The sequence below is a fragment of the Cyrtonyx montezumae genome, unplaced genomic scaffold (assembly GCF_038088225.1).
Source record: "Cyrtonyx montezumae isolate F1298 unplaced genomic scaffold, pur_monq_1.0 scaffold_3, whole genome shotgun sequence".
NCBI lineage: Eukaryota > Metazoa > Chordata > Aves > Galliformes > Odontophoridae > Cyrtonyx > Cyrtonyx montezumae.
Window position 1 is genome coordinate 80713137 of NW_027072034.1, and position 14331 is coordinate 80727467.

General features: G+C 48.9%; 1 protein-coding gene across 4 annotated transcripts in view; it reads left to right on the plus strand.

Annotated features, from left to right (window-relative positions):
• Positions 1–437: 437 nt before the first annotated feature.
• Positions 438–14331, plus strand: part of BOC (BOC cell adhesion associated, oncogene regulated) — a 42917-nt gene continuing 29023 nt past the window's right edge. For all 4 annotated transcript variants that reach the window (XM_065742060.1, XM_065742062.1, XM_065742061.1 and 1 more), the window contains exon 1: positions 438–842. In XM_065742060.1, coding sequence (XP_065598132.1) covers positions 743–842 — 100 coding nt within the window. In that variant the 5' untranslated portion in view covers positions 438–742. The remainder of the gene's footprint in view (positions 843–14331) is intronic.

Below are 14331 nucleotides of genomic sequence, written 5' to 3' on the forward strand. Positions count from 1 at the left end.
GCTAGGGGTAACGTCGGCTGCAGCCCGGCTTTTTTAGGTGAGAGGGTTTATTTTGTATTTTCTCTCCCCTCTGGCTCCTCCTCTTCTTCCCTCCTCCTCAGGGGGAGGGGAGGAGGCTTCGGGAGCAGGAGTAGCTGGAGCGGGGAATTGTTTGGGAGTTCAGTCATCCAAAAGCTGTCACCCGTATGGAGGGTCTGGCTCCCCGTGCCCCAGCTCCCCTTCCCTCCTCCTCCTCCTCCTTCTCCTCCTCCTCCTCCTCCTCCGCCCGCGCTGCTCTCCCCGCCGCTCCTCCGCTCTGCATATAACCAGCGCAAAACACCGCCGGCACCCCAAGCCCAAGGCCCCCGCCTTCCCCTCCCCTTCTCCCCAAAACAGCCTTTCTCCTTTCACTCCCTCTCTATTTTTTTTCCTCCCGTTATTATTATTATTCCGCCCCCCCTCCTTTTCTCTCTCTCTGTGTGCTGAATTCCCCGCAGATCCGGCCTGGAAGTTCCCAGCTCCTGGAGTTAAGCCTCTTTGTTGCTTCCCTCCGTTCCGGGCACGGCCGTATTCTTCCCCTCACCCCCCCCAGTCCCTCCCCTCCGTCTGCTGCGCCCGAGCCCCCGGTGAGTGAAGCGGAGGGAGGGGAGCGGGCCGGGGGCGGCTGCTGGGGGCGGCCGCGGGGCGCGGGGCTTCCCCCCTTCCTCACGCCTCGGCCGTGGCGGTGAAGCTTTGTGCTGGAGTTGGGGAAGTTGCTGTCGGGATGCTGGGAAGGGCTCAGCGGACGCGCCAAGGAGCTGACAACAGAGGAGCGACGTCCCGCCAGCCCCTGCCATGCGGGGCCGGGGGTTGCGCTGGCGCAGGTGGGTTTGGGGGGAGAGGGTCCGTCCCCTCCCGGACCTTCCTCCTCGGCCAGGCGGCTTTCGTGGTGGGCCCAGAGCGTGTGTGCGAGCAGCGGTGAGCCGGCACTTTGCCTACATGTCTCCCCATCCCCACGGCCAACTGGTCACCGAGCGTGAGGCGGAGAGGGAAAAGCTGTGCAGAAAGCCGTGTTGCTTCAGCTCCTTGTCAAAAGGAGACGGGAGTTTGCAGGCAAGACTCAGCAGAGTCATTTCGGTTCGTGCGGTGCGAAGGGGCTGAGCTGCTGATGCACAGAGAAGTGTGGGTGGGTGAACTGCAAGCACGGTTTCTGTCCTTTTCTTGTGTGCTTGTGGATTTTTAACTCTGATGCTAGGATGAGCTGTGATTTGGGTTAGGGGCGTCAATTTTCTGCTCCGCGGTGGGATGCTGAAGGACTCGTGCCCATGTGCCTTGCCACTTGGGCTCTTAACTCTGGCAGGTCCTCTTGGTGGTGACTGCAAACAGAAAGTGTGCTGTGGAGGCAGAGTGGGATGCAGGGTTGGTACCAAATGAAACCTCCATAAATACCCTGCAGGTACTGATCCTTACTTTGAAAAATAATAATAGGCTTTTCCCAATAGCCCCAGTGGGCAAGAGACATTGAACAGAAATCATTTATCTTCGAGCTCAACTAGTTCCTTATCTTTGACCTCAGCTAGTTCAGGTACCCCAAGTACGATTTCTCTGTCACTGTGGGAAAGACAGTTCAGGTCTATTAAAGGTTTCTTTTTGTTCTTGTTTGTTTTAAAGAAACTCTCTTGACCTCTCTGCAGCATTATGCAAGTGGGATAACAGGCTTCCACACACACTGTGTGCCCGCCCGTAATTCCAGGCATGTCCTAAGCTGTTTGATTTTCTTGGTGTCCACTTCTAACTTCTACATCACTACTGTGGTATCTTTTTTGATAACTGCATTTGCAATCTACCTTTACATTTCTTTTCCCACGGGCTAAAAAATAACCGTGGAAAATACTAGGAAAATGTGTGTGCTTTTGCAAGTATGGTTTTAACCTATTTTCTTCTCTTTTGAAGCTACCTGCCTCAAATGTGCCTGTGTTATAAGGAGGGCACTTAAATGTACATGCATATCTACATGCATGCACGGGACCTTTTTTTAATGGGTTGGATATTGAGGTTTATGGCTCCGGGAAGGACCTCAAGCAGAAACATTTCACGGGTTTGCAAGGAAGATTTGTTCTGTTTATTTAAGTGACCTAAAGAAATGAAGGTGAAATAACTTCCTTTGCTAATAGGAGTCATCTTGGGACCTTCTAAAGTAAATAGGACAATTAGGGAGAGCTGTGAGCTCCCCACTGAATGTGTGATACTCTCCGACAAAAAATAAACAGATTTTGTTCTATAATACTTTTCTAACTCATGAAGTGTTTGCCATGAGGGCTGGAGTCAGCAGTCCTCCCTGCTAGTATAGTTCCCATTAGGGAAAAATGAGGCAGGTTCATCTGAAGGGTGTTCAAAGGTCCTTGCAGATTTGGAAAGCAAGTCCTGTTTTCTCCTTCTCGTGTGCATACCCATAGGACCATTCTTTGAGAGGAATCCCAGCATAAGTACCTGAATCCACACACGTCTCTTCTTCTTTGTGTGACACAAAGAAGAAATTTTACAGGTGTGCTACAAACTGTCATGTATGTCTCATGGGTGCTCTGTATCCCTGTGGACTGAAAAGTACAGCTTTTCTGTGTTGTGTGCTGACATGATAGCCCAGTGAGCACATTGCAAGAGGCTCTTCATCTCGGCGCAGTGAGGCTGGGTGCCCCATGCAGAGGTTTTCCAGCCTGTTGGGTATAAGGCTTAATAACTCAAAGCTGGACTTTTTCAGAGGACAGGTGAATTATTGCCCTCTCCCTCTTGCTTCTTGAAATTCTGTCCTGTTCTCAAAACTCACGGCCCTTTGTGAGTTGATGGAGCCTCCAGACTAGCACAGAGCATGCAGGTGGGGTGAGGAAAGTGAGTAGGCAACTTGGTCCCCATCTTACCCGGAGATCTGAGCGGATGCTTCGTTTCCTCAGTGAAGAGCAGATCTGAATTTTTGTAGTTTCTCTTCATTGTTACTGGATGACTACACTTTATCAAGTGTACTACTGTACTACTTCTGCGTGGGCTGATTAGCAGTAGAGGCAGAAGGACACGCTTCTGCTAGAAGCACAGATTTGAATGTCAACCTGCTTGGGCTGTCCACAGCCAATGCGTGTGCATTGCACGAGCTTAAACAGCTTCCTTTATAGCCACATGCCTCGGTTTCCCACTGCAGAAAACTGTGCAGAACCCTGTGCAGATGGTGTGAGCACTGCGGTGCAGCAGTTGTTGGCATCATCGTGGCAGCCTGTGGCATCAGCCCTTGTGTCTCTCAGAGCTGAGCTCTAGCTCAGTCATTCTCAGTGACTCAGCCCACAAGAAGTTGCAGCAGCAGTAGGCCAGCGTAGCTCCAGCTTAACTGAAGTTTCTTGGGCAGTAAATAATGGTAGCTTGGTCATTCTGATGCCTGACATTGAATGCCTTGGAAAAGTGAGGAGCAATTCCCTTGGACTTCTTTTACATACAGGGAAGGTATGATGCACTGCTGCTGGCACATTGTGGACCAGGCATTGCAGATCTCTTGGTTCAAACCATTGCCTTCCAGGCCCAAAACTTTGCACTGTGGAGTCTGCTGATGGGATGGGATATCCCACAGCACAGAATCTCTCTTGCAAAACCTTTGCAGACTTCCTGTTTCTGGTTAGACTGAAAACATCCTGAGGGAGAAACCTGCTGCTGTGTACTCTGGTGCTCCTGTGGTCAGTCCCAGCTTAAAAGGTTGCGGCTTCTTACAGTGCCTAGGCCACAAGGGCAATTTAAGGAGAGTAATGAATAAAGGAGCTGTAGGTCCTGGTGGAGATCACTTTCCAGTTTTCTAACTGTGTTTTGGGTGACTCTTGGGCAAAATGCATGGCAAACGTCTTTTTCTTATTTCCTGCTCTTTGGTTTCATCCTCCTTGGCCCCGAATCATACAGCATTGTTTCTGTTGCTTCCTTGGCTGAATGCAGCGCTCAGAGCTTCATTTCTGGAGGCAGTGCTTGCAGGATGGGAAGCTTTTAAAATTTGCTTTGTGTGCATATTTGTGCTTCAGAGTTTTTAAAATCTCCCCTCCATGGGAGCGTGGGCTCCAGCAACACAGCTGCAGGAGTGTTGGTGGAAGGCAGAGACAAAAATGGTGTGAGCGCAGTGGGAGTGAGATGGCTGAGCAGCTCTGAGAGCTGTTGTCGCAGGGGAAAGCCCTCAGCACGCACATGATTCTGAAAGGTTTTGTACACAAACAGGGAACAGACCACTGCCTTGAGGAGCCTGCGTGCTCCTCTGATTGAAGTGGCCTCTTTTTGTCCCTGAAAAAGGCCAAACGGGCTGAGGGACTCAGCTGGCCCTAACGGAACTGTTAGCAGAGCACCTGGTGCAGTGTGGCTTTGTGCTGAGAGGGGCTCTCGGGGCTGCTCTCCTGCCTTGCAAGAGTGCTCCAGTAAGAGCCAGAGCCAATTTATTTTGGCTCTGGTGGGACCAATGGAGGAAAATGTGCTTCGGGGAGCGTGTGGGACGTGCTCAAGCTTCTTCGCCCTTTCTGTGGGCAGCATGCCAGCACAGAGGTGAGAGCCAAACTTTACCCTCGCTTTTAGCTTGGCTGCTCCAGGAAAGCTGCTGACCCGTGGCCAAAGCCTCCCCTAAGCTCCCTCCCCTGCCTCCCCTCCCCCCCCCCCAAATAGATTTGGGGAGTGCAACTGCACCTTGTGTCCATGCAGTGGGTTGGAGGCTGGCTGGGCCAAGTCCAAACCATGCAGCAGCATGTTGCCCCAGTGAAAACTCACTGCTGTTGAGATCACAGGGCACTGGGGCTGTGAGCACTCTGTACGTCTGTGAAGGCCAGATGGTGGCTTGGAAACTAGTCACTTGTTGTGAGCTCCTGTGGCATAGGCAGTAAGTCCCAAGCCCCATGGTGGCAATGTCATTTTTGTTCAGCAGAGTCTACAAGAAGATCAGCCAGCAAATCCAAGTCTTAGGCAGAGCCGTGGTCCTACAGCCCTACCAAATGCAGGGATGTATTCATTAGCTGCAATGTCAGTGAATCTGGACAGGCTTGTGTGTCTAAAGACACATTGTGCATTGTGCATTGAGCCTCTCTCCTATGTTGTTGGTTTTTGTTTGTTTTGTTTTTTAAATCGGAGGAGTGGAGAGGGAAAGGGTGTGAAAGTCTCTGTCAGTGTTGTATCTTCAGCTTTGGAAAAGATAGGTTAGTCAGAGTCCTGTGGATCAGTATGTTGAGCGAGTTCTTATGCAGATATAAACCTACAGAGGTAGTATTTGAGAAATAATCCTCGAATGTGGATGCACTGGTCTGGAATATAGCACTTATATGAAAAAGGCATGTGCCTCTGGTAATGCCAGTGTGTTTTATTCTGCTGCATTTGGCCACCTGGCTTAGCTATGCTTTTGCTGTAGGGAGGTGAGGAGAGCTGGGTTCTGCTGTCTGCCTTGCAAACTTCTACCCAGGTTGGGGCAAGTTGCTCTTTGCCTCAGCTCTCCACCTGTAGAACCTGTGAGTGGCACTTCCCTGCCTCCTGGTGGAGCTGAGGGTAGATCTTTTAGAGATGCAGAGACCGTGGCTTTGCTGGCTGCTGAGGAGGCTCCCTGGTTAGGACCACTGTTGGTTTCAGCAGAGAGCCTCCTGTGGTGTTGGTAGCCCAATGGGAGGCTCTGTGGTCACCTCTGGGGATATCCATCCATGCATGCGGGGTGGATGTGGGCTCTGGTTTTGGTCGGGAGGGTAGGCTTGGTGTCAAGCTGCTCTCTGAGCTTGACCCTTGGGGAGTCTAGTGTAGGTAGCAGCACTGCAGCTGCAGCGAATTTATGACTCCAGTCAGCAGTGGTACAGAGAAGCCATTGTAATCTTATGTACTGTACAGTGTATATCTCAACGAGAAAAGTGGCTCCTGTTTTCTTTTTTTTCCCCCTCCTCTCCATCCTTTCACGTCTAGCTTTATGAAGTTCCACCCCTTAAATTGCAAATTTGGCTTTATCTTCAAAGAAGCCCTTTGGTGCCAAGGTTTTAAAGGTGGGGAGGAGGCAAGAGCAAAAACATAATCCATTAACAGCCCAGTTGCCAGAGAAAATGTTTTTTAAAACAAAATCTGAAACTTTAGTGTTCGAGATCCAACGCCAAGATTGAATACAAGTATGGGCCTTGTCCCCCAAGAGTGACAGCACTGGGAATAAGCTGGCAGAGACCATGGAACGAGGATTCTTGTGCATGCACGCACACAAATAGACAATTATTTGGAAGCCAATAGAGTTCTGGATGCTGAATAATAATTTACTTCATCTAGTGCCTTCTGTTCCAAGTTGCTCCCTGAGCTGCAGCTGACGTGGAGAAGCCTTCTCGCTGCTCCAGCCCTCTGCTGGATGGCAGCCCCCTCTGGGGCAGGCTGGTAGTGCTTGCCTGCACGTTCCTCAGCCGTGGGTGGTAGAAAGGGTGAGCTGGCCCCACTTCTCCAGAGCCTGGCACTGTCAGCAAGTGATTCCTTTGGGCCCCTTGAGTTTAAGATGATGGGAATATTATTTATTTTTTTTATTTTCCCAATGAACGCTGCTTGTTTAACAAACCCAAGCCCTGTCAGATTGAAGAGGTGGGTTTGAGTCACAGTAAAAGGAGAGGTTTTCAAAAACATGCTGGGTGGGATTTTTCAAAAGCACCTGGGGTGACTTAATTACACGTTCTGAGATGTGTGCATTGAGGGACTGGACAGCTCTCCCCTCACTTTTAAATACAAGGTCACAGTTGGCACATCTGTGGGATGGTCCCACTGTCACCAATGTAGCAGCTGCACAAATCATTCCCAAACACCTACTCTCGCGTGGGAATGTAACATTTGCTTCACAAGTCCATTGGATATTGTTGTTCTGCTATCCCTGCAGAGGGGGAAGAGGCCTCAAGTTGATAGTCAGCTGTGCTCAGCAACCATGCAATGCGTTAGCTTGGTGGGATGAAAGATGCTGGAGAATTGGGGTCAGTAATGTATGCAGCTGTGTGATGAAGATGGGCCAACCCTGTGCCTTGTGAGGCAGGCAACTGTCTATCAGTGAGTGCTAGCTGCACTTGCCTGGTACACAAATATGCAGTACAGCCTGTGGAGCCTCACTGATAGCCCCGTGAGATCTGTTGACTTCTGTGCAAGCAAGGGTCAATTTCTTACATACTGCACTAAGCTAGGCAGCAGAGTGCTTGCTAGATAAACAGTTGGGTTTTCCTTGTGATTTCCTAGGCTGCAGATCTGGTAGGAGAAAAGCATAAAGAAGACAATGTCAAGAGCAAGGTGGCAAGTCATATTCAGTGCTGATGTGTGATCACCTAACCTGCACTCTGCCCTACAATCTGACTCCCCTGGGATAGCTGCAGACATCCCTAACCTCCGAGCCACATCAAAGAACCACCTTTACAAAAATTTCCCAAACTAGTGACCAAGAAAACAAGCAAAAATTTCAGCAGCCACAGAAATTTGAGTATAACCCAATTTTTGCATAGCTTAAGCATTGAAGATAAGTAGAGGTTTCTTAATATTGGCTCTCTGGGGAAAGGCCTGAGGAAGACCTGCCATGCTGTCTTCCCCCCTGCTGTATTGCAGTAGTGGTCTAGGGGTTTAACCAAGGCTGGGACCCAGCTATGTTAGACACTGTGCTAGCCTGTAGTGGGAGACACTTCTTATATCTACATTCAAAACAGCAGGACAAATGCAGGATGGGAGATGAAAGTAAAGTATGAAAAAGAACATGGGTGCTTTGGGGTCACTCAGCATGTCAGGGCTGAAGATTAGGGCAGATGCCATGTTTCCTGATAGCCTCACATTGGGCTCTTGGCATTGGTAGTGTCTTGCTGCAATGAAGAGCTGCAGGAGTGTGTGGCTGAAGGGGGAGGAAAGGAGCCAGTTCTGCCTTCAATTCTCCTTCTCAGCTGGTTTTCAGTTGTGGCATGGTGCTTTGAAAGACAGCTGGGAGAGCAAAGAGGCAGTGTAGTAAATGTGCACACTGCAAGCAAAATGATCTAATTACATAAATGCTGTGTACCTTCTTTCTTGGGATCGTGGGACCATGCTCCTCTTGCACAGGCGCTGGCTTTTGGTACCCAAGGCAAGGATGTACAGAAGTGCCCAAACGATAACCAGCTGCTCATGGGACATGAGCAGAGCCTGGCTTGATGGGGAGATGGGGAAGTTTCTCTCAAAAGAGTGCTGTAAGTCACGCTAAGTTTTAGGGAGCAGGTGGGGATGCACAGTCATCCTCCTCTGGCACCTGTATGTTTGTGATGCAGGCAAACCCTCTTGGAGGGCTGCTCATGGCCACGTCCTGCTGTGTGTGAGCAAAAGCCTCAGCTGCAGTTGGAGGCATCTTGCACAGAGGAATGCTTTGAAATGTTGTTTTAATGGCATCGTATTGCCAAAGGCTCTTTGTGGTTCGGTGAAGATGACTCCTTCCCTTGCTCTGCAGAGAGCCCGTTTGAAGCAGGACTCCTCTGTTTTGCAAGTGTGTTTCATTCTGCCCTCTGCAAGCAAAGTAATTTAAATACAGGAGAGATCACCAGTGCAGTATTTGGGCTCTCTTGACTCTTCACTGGGTCAGTAAGTACCTTTGGAGCAGGGGGTAGTGGGAGATGCCAGACAGCTGCACAGATAAAGATTTTTCTTCAGTGCTTGTTGGTCCCATCTAACTACTTGTGCACAAATGACCATGAAGAAGCACTGACATAGCTACTGCCTTAGTTTCTGTCCTGATGAAGTTGGCAGGCTGAGGGGTGGGTAATGTGTCAAAAAATATGTTGTGTCACCTATCTGTCCTTATTCTTAGGGAAAACAACTTGTTCCAGCGTGCACATCTCTCTCAGTTCTGCAATGGGGAGAGAGAGTGGGATTACAGTGGGTCCTGTACCTGTTCCCTGAGTGCATGCTGCCTCCAAAAGGATCCAGGGGCTGCAGCTGGGCTCTCGTACCTCCCTCTGTCCCAAATTTTTGGGCTTTAATTTCCTCTCCTGCCTGAGGTCCCTGTGCCAGGGGTGATATAGACTTGTTGGGCAAAATCACAAAGGCCCCTGTCCTTACTTGTTCTGGGGAGGGCACATAGGAGCCGCTGGCGATGCCTCCTGCTACTGGAGCAGGGCTCCAAGCCCTCGCCGACCTGAGGCGAGCAGGGCTCTGGCATGCTGGAGCGGGTTCGGGGAGCCCTTGCCCAGGCAGGCAGGGCTCCAGCCTCCCTGCAGGTTGTTTTGGAGGTGAACCAGCTTCTGCAAAGCAGAGCCACTTCTCTGCTTCTCCTGTTCCCCTCTGCCTGGCAGATTGACGCTCAGAGGTTCAGAGAGATGGATCTCCACCAAGGTTTCTGATCTTGTGTTATTTTGTGGGCTCAGAGGGGTTTGTGTCCTTACAGGTGGCTGGGTAGGCAGCTTAGTGAGGCCTGCAGACATGCCTGCAGCATGCAGTGGGGTGCCAGCATCTGCAGATGTGTAAATTTTCGGTCTCATACTTGTGTAGCGGTAAGAGAGAGCTCAGGGGGTGTCAGTGGTCTGCTGCAAGGCAGCCTCATCTGGGAGCCTGCAGCCTTGGACTTTGAGGGCTTTCTGCTGAGTCAGTGGACAAGTAAAAGCTGGTGTAGGTTAGGGCTGGGAAATCTAAAATAAAGATCCTGCTGGGGTGGATTCAGGAGATAACCTCCATCACAGGCTCCTCGCATGCTGTTTCTCAAGGTCTTAACTACTGAGGCTCTCATTTGGGGGCTGCAATAAAGCCTCACTTTCCATGTAGCACTTCTGCAGTCAAAAGATAAAAGTGGTAGAGGTTCCCCTGTGGGTATTATAGCAGAAGCTCTCCAGGACTTTGCTGAGGTACAGAGCCCCAGATGCTGCAGTGGGTCAATTTCCTTCTCACATGAGGGAAGATGCTCCCACCAGATGTTTGTTATCGGCAAGGCGAGGGGGGCAGGAAAACAGACAGGCTTCAGCTGGTGAGAAGATGAGAAGCACAGAGGGAAATTGTCATTGTTTCCCTATTAGGCTTGTAGAGGGAATTCTGGAAGCTGTTTTTTAGCCCATTGTTACAGTTTGTGCTTATATAGCTTATGTCTTCCATGAGAGACTGTTAACTCCTGAAGCATGCTGGAGATGTGTCTATACCAGAATACTTTCCTTCACTCATCCCAGGATAAAGTATGGTAGATGCTCCAGTTAGTAAATTGTAGATATTGATGATTCTGAGGTCAGATTTCCCCTGTACAGCTGAGTTTTCCCAGTTGCTTCAGGGGGGTGGGAAAAAGCCCCTATTCCTTCCCACTTCTGATATTGGCTGTGTTCTCCATAGCCAGCTGACAGTATTTAACATAATTTGGAGGGGATTGTATTGGGGTAGGTACTGTCTGAGCTGTTCCACAGTTGTACTGAACAGTGAAAGTTTTTTCTAGGGGTATTTGGTGCTCTGGGACAGTCACAGTCTTCCATCTCAAAGAAAGCGTTGACAGTCTCTGTAAGCAATTAGGGTTACATTCCTTGAGGCAGAGGATGTCTTTTTATTGTAGTTTTTACAGTACCTAACACTGTTGTCTTTAAAATGGTCTCTAAAATGAGAGAGTCGAATGTTCCTTATTTCCCCTTAACTGGACAGGTAGCGTAAGGATCTTTGGAAAACCCAAAGAGTCATCTTTTTTATTGTTGTGTTTTCCCAGTGAAGAGCTGAGCAAACACCAGGTTTGCTATGTCTCTTAAGAATTCCTTGTGTTGAGCTGTATACTTGCAGAAATGGATGGTCGGCTGCCATCTGTTCTGTGTCTCCCATAGTCAACCCCTCACGGTCCTGTGGCTGGCTGTGGTGTGCCACTGCTTCTCCCTGGGCTCTTCATTAGGTACGATCTTCTCTCAAAGTGACTAAGCATATAAAACAAGGTTTGGATTTTGTTGGGCTTCTTTTTTTTTTTTTTTAAGATATTTTTCACCCCTTTTCTAGAACAGGCACTGACCACAGTCATGCATTTGTTTTTCTCTCTTGCTTCCAAACGCAGTCACATAACAATAGCTTGGAAAAAAAAATTGGATGCGATTTGGTCATGAATTTGTTTCCTTTTTTGGGCTACACGAAGTGGATTAGCATTTGGGTGAGGAGGCCCTGAGCTCCAGGCCATCTTTCCCAAGGTTTAAATGGACTCCAACCCGGTCAGGTGAGATGTACTGTGGAAAGGCAGCCTTTTGGGGGCAAGCTCTCTTGTTGCTCATTGTGCAAAGCCTCAGGCTGGGGGCTTTTTTTTTCAGATGTCTCTGAGATGTTATTTACTATTTACATAACAGAGAAGCCTTGCACAGGCACTGCTAGCTAGGCTTTTTCTGCCTCTGGTACTTAGGGGAAGGGCTGAAGGAGAGAAGCTGCCTCCCCTCTCAGTCTTCTTCAGAAGAGAGTGTCTGTTTGCTTTCCTTAACGAATTGCTAGTAGGAGATGGTGGGTGTAGTAGTTCTTACTGCTTTTTGCAGGATGTCAAGTGATGGTTTTGAATATTTTCTGCAGCTGTAGAAACAGATTATTCTCTGAAACAAGTTGAGAAGGGTGGAGTGAGAGCTGATGACAGGTGGGATGATCTGCAAAAGGAAGACAGACCATGGCATCGAGTATTACCTTCACAAGGAGTAGGAGAAGTGGTATGTTGCAAATGGGACTGGGGGATGTGTTTTCAGTGTGTGGATCATTGGGTCTCAAGGGAATTTCAATGTGGATCATTGGGTCTCAAGGGAAAGTACCACCTTTAATGAGACAGATGAAGGCTTAACAGGTGGGACACGAATAAGCATGCGATAGCTATGATGCTCAGAAGGGTGTTGGGTTGTTCAAATCTCAAATAGTGAAGGCAGTGAAATCTCAGGTTTCCTTCCACAGTTCAGTGGATTTCATCCTTAGAGAAAAAGGGAGTAAGTAGGGCTTACGCGTGGCAGAGAGAAAAGGCCATTTGACAAAGGCTGGACCAGTAGGTGAAGTTTTCAGATCACAGGAATTTTCCTTTAAGTATTTATTTATAGCTTCATTGAAAAAAAAAATTGGGACCAGCTGTGTTTAGAAATATAGCAGTAATGAGATACTTAAAAAGGGAGTTAATCTCTCCCCCTCTCCAACCTGCTGCAGGCTGCCAGCTGTAGTGCGAACGAGCTCTGGGGCATCGCAGCTCTGTGAGCCAGAGTCATGCTGCAGAAAGCCAAACCCCAGAAGCAAGCACCAGTGAGCAGTGGGATATAGGATGCCACAGAGGCTGCCCTTTGGCCACCGTCCGGGGGCAGAGGATGCTGGAGCTCCCCAGTTCTCCCTGAGGACAGCAAGGCCTGGTTTGTGACGCTGCTGGGGAGCCTTGAACTGTCTCTGACAGCCCTGATGGGGAAACGCGGGAATGAGGAGGAGGGGAAACCGAGGGCTTTTGTACTGAGGGAACAAAAAACATCCTCTGCGTGTTTCTGGGTTCAGTGTTTGCAGACTCTCTAAACTGGACTGTTTTTTGTTTTGCTTTTAAATGCTTCTTTAACTGATGTGATTTTTTGGATTTTTTTTTTTTATTTTTGTCTGGAGGGTGTCTGTTTGGAAGACAGTCTGTCTGGGGCTCTTCGTTTGGCCCATCCAACTTATCCACAGAGCTTGCACAAGCCATCTGCAGGCTGTATTTCCTCTAGGATTCCCTATGGCTTTCCATGGCCAAGACTCCATGTTTAGTAAGAAGACAGAAGGGCTAACGTGGGCAGGCTGGCTGCGCTGGATACTCCAGCCCTCTGCCAGTGACAGCTTAGGGGGTGGTTTGGCATTGCAGCAAGAAGAGGTACCATGCTGGGACAGAATACTCAAAGTGAGGCCCCCATAATGAGCAAAAGGAGAGAAGAGCATTCAGTCTCCATCAGGCCTGGATGCTATTTTCTTGCCATCCAGGAGAGCTACAGCTATGAGAGCAGTGAAAAATGTGTGTGGTGATAGGCAGGAAAACAATTTGAGGAAGAAGATACTTCTGGTGATGCTGGGGCGGTATGCATTGGTCTGGAAAGGAAAAATAAGTTGGTTTGAGTCCAGGTGGAAGATTGTGCAGAGAATTCTTGCCGCCTCTGGGCCCATTGGTTTTGGCTCCAAGATGATGTGACATATCACAAGGGAAAAATCTCTCCCCACTGTTTCCTTTCTCCTCCACTGGTAGCTAAGCGAGATTCAGTTTTAATGACTTCCCTCTACTCTCCCTGCTTCCTCCCTCCCTGCCCCACACATGCCTCTTTTTTTTAATATTATTTTTTAAGGCATTTATTTTTGGCAAGAGTTAAAACACAAGCAGCATTTGGACCAAGATGAAACCAGTCGAGGAACATGTTGGGCAGTGTGATGCTTTGTTCTGAGTTCAGGGGGAGAAGAAGGGGAAGCGAAGGGGAAAGGGATGTCATTTCCCAGATGGGGATCCTGCCAAAGATGTTCTTGCTTTGGAAAGCAGAGAGTGATTTTGAGGTTACACCAGCTTTAACCCTTTATCATTCCCCTTCTGTCATGCAAGGAAGCTTCAAAGTTGTAGATGTGAAATGTGGCCGTGTTGTGCTGCGTGGCCCAGGTGACCTCGAGACAAAGTCTGCTGTTGTGACTAACAGCAGTGTGAGGTTCCTGTTGCTGGAAACCATAGTGAGTGGATGAGAAATCTGCCTGTGTTTATCAGCGAGGATCCAGAACCAGCGTGATTGTTGTTTGAAAAACAAAATCAGCATTTTCCCCACAGGGAGTCAGGACTGCTGTGCCATTTCCTGCCCTGCCAGAAGCACCTGGTGTGATATGGGATTCTGCTGAACTCTGCTTCACTTGTTCCCATCAGTAGCCTAGTGATGTGTAAAATGCTTGGGAAACACCTTGTCCCTCAATGCCTTCATCCAAAGGAGCCTCCCATGCAACAAAATAGTGTTGTTGGAAGGCATGGCAGATGGAAAGCCCACACAGGCTTGTTCTACTGTCCTGGTGACTGCCTTGGGGCCACCAATATTGCATGGTGCGTGGGCTGCTGATTTAATCACCCCAAGGCTGTTCTACAGTAGCAAGCTGAGGGTGAGGATGCAGAGAAGAGAAAGTTAACAGAGAGATCTTGTTTTCTTTTAAGGTGTTTTTGTGGTTGCAGATACTTGCAGTAGTTATCTATGGTGTTGGGCAGTTTGTTGGTTTGGAGACCAGGGCCAGTGCTGAATGCATAAAATAAGTAAATGTCCTTAGTATAGTCCCATGCAGAGTCACTGTTCACAGCCACTAAACCTGAAAGCTCTTTATTCATAGGGACCAGCAGACTCCCTGGCCCTCTAGTCTTTTGAAACTCCTTTTGCCTGGGTAGGGGAAAAACTGCTTTCCTAATCCCATCTTGAACCTCCTGAACGTAACCACAAACTCAGACTCCAGAGG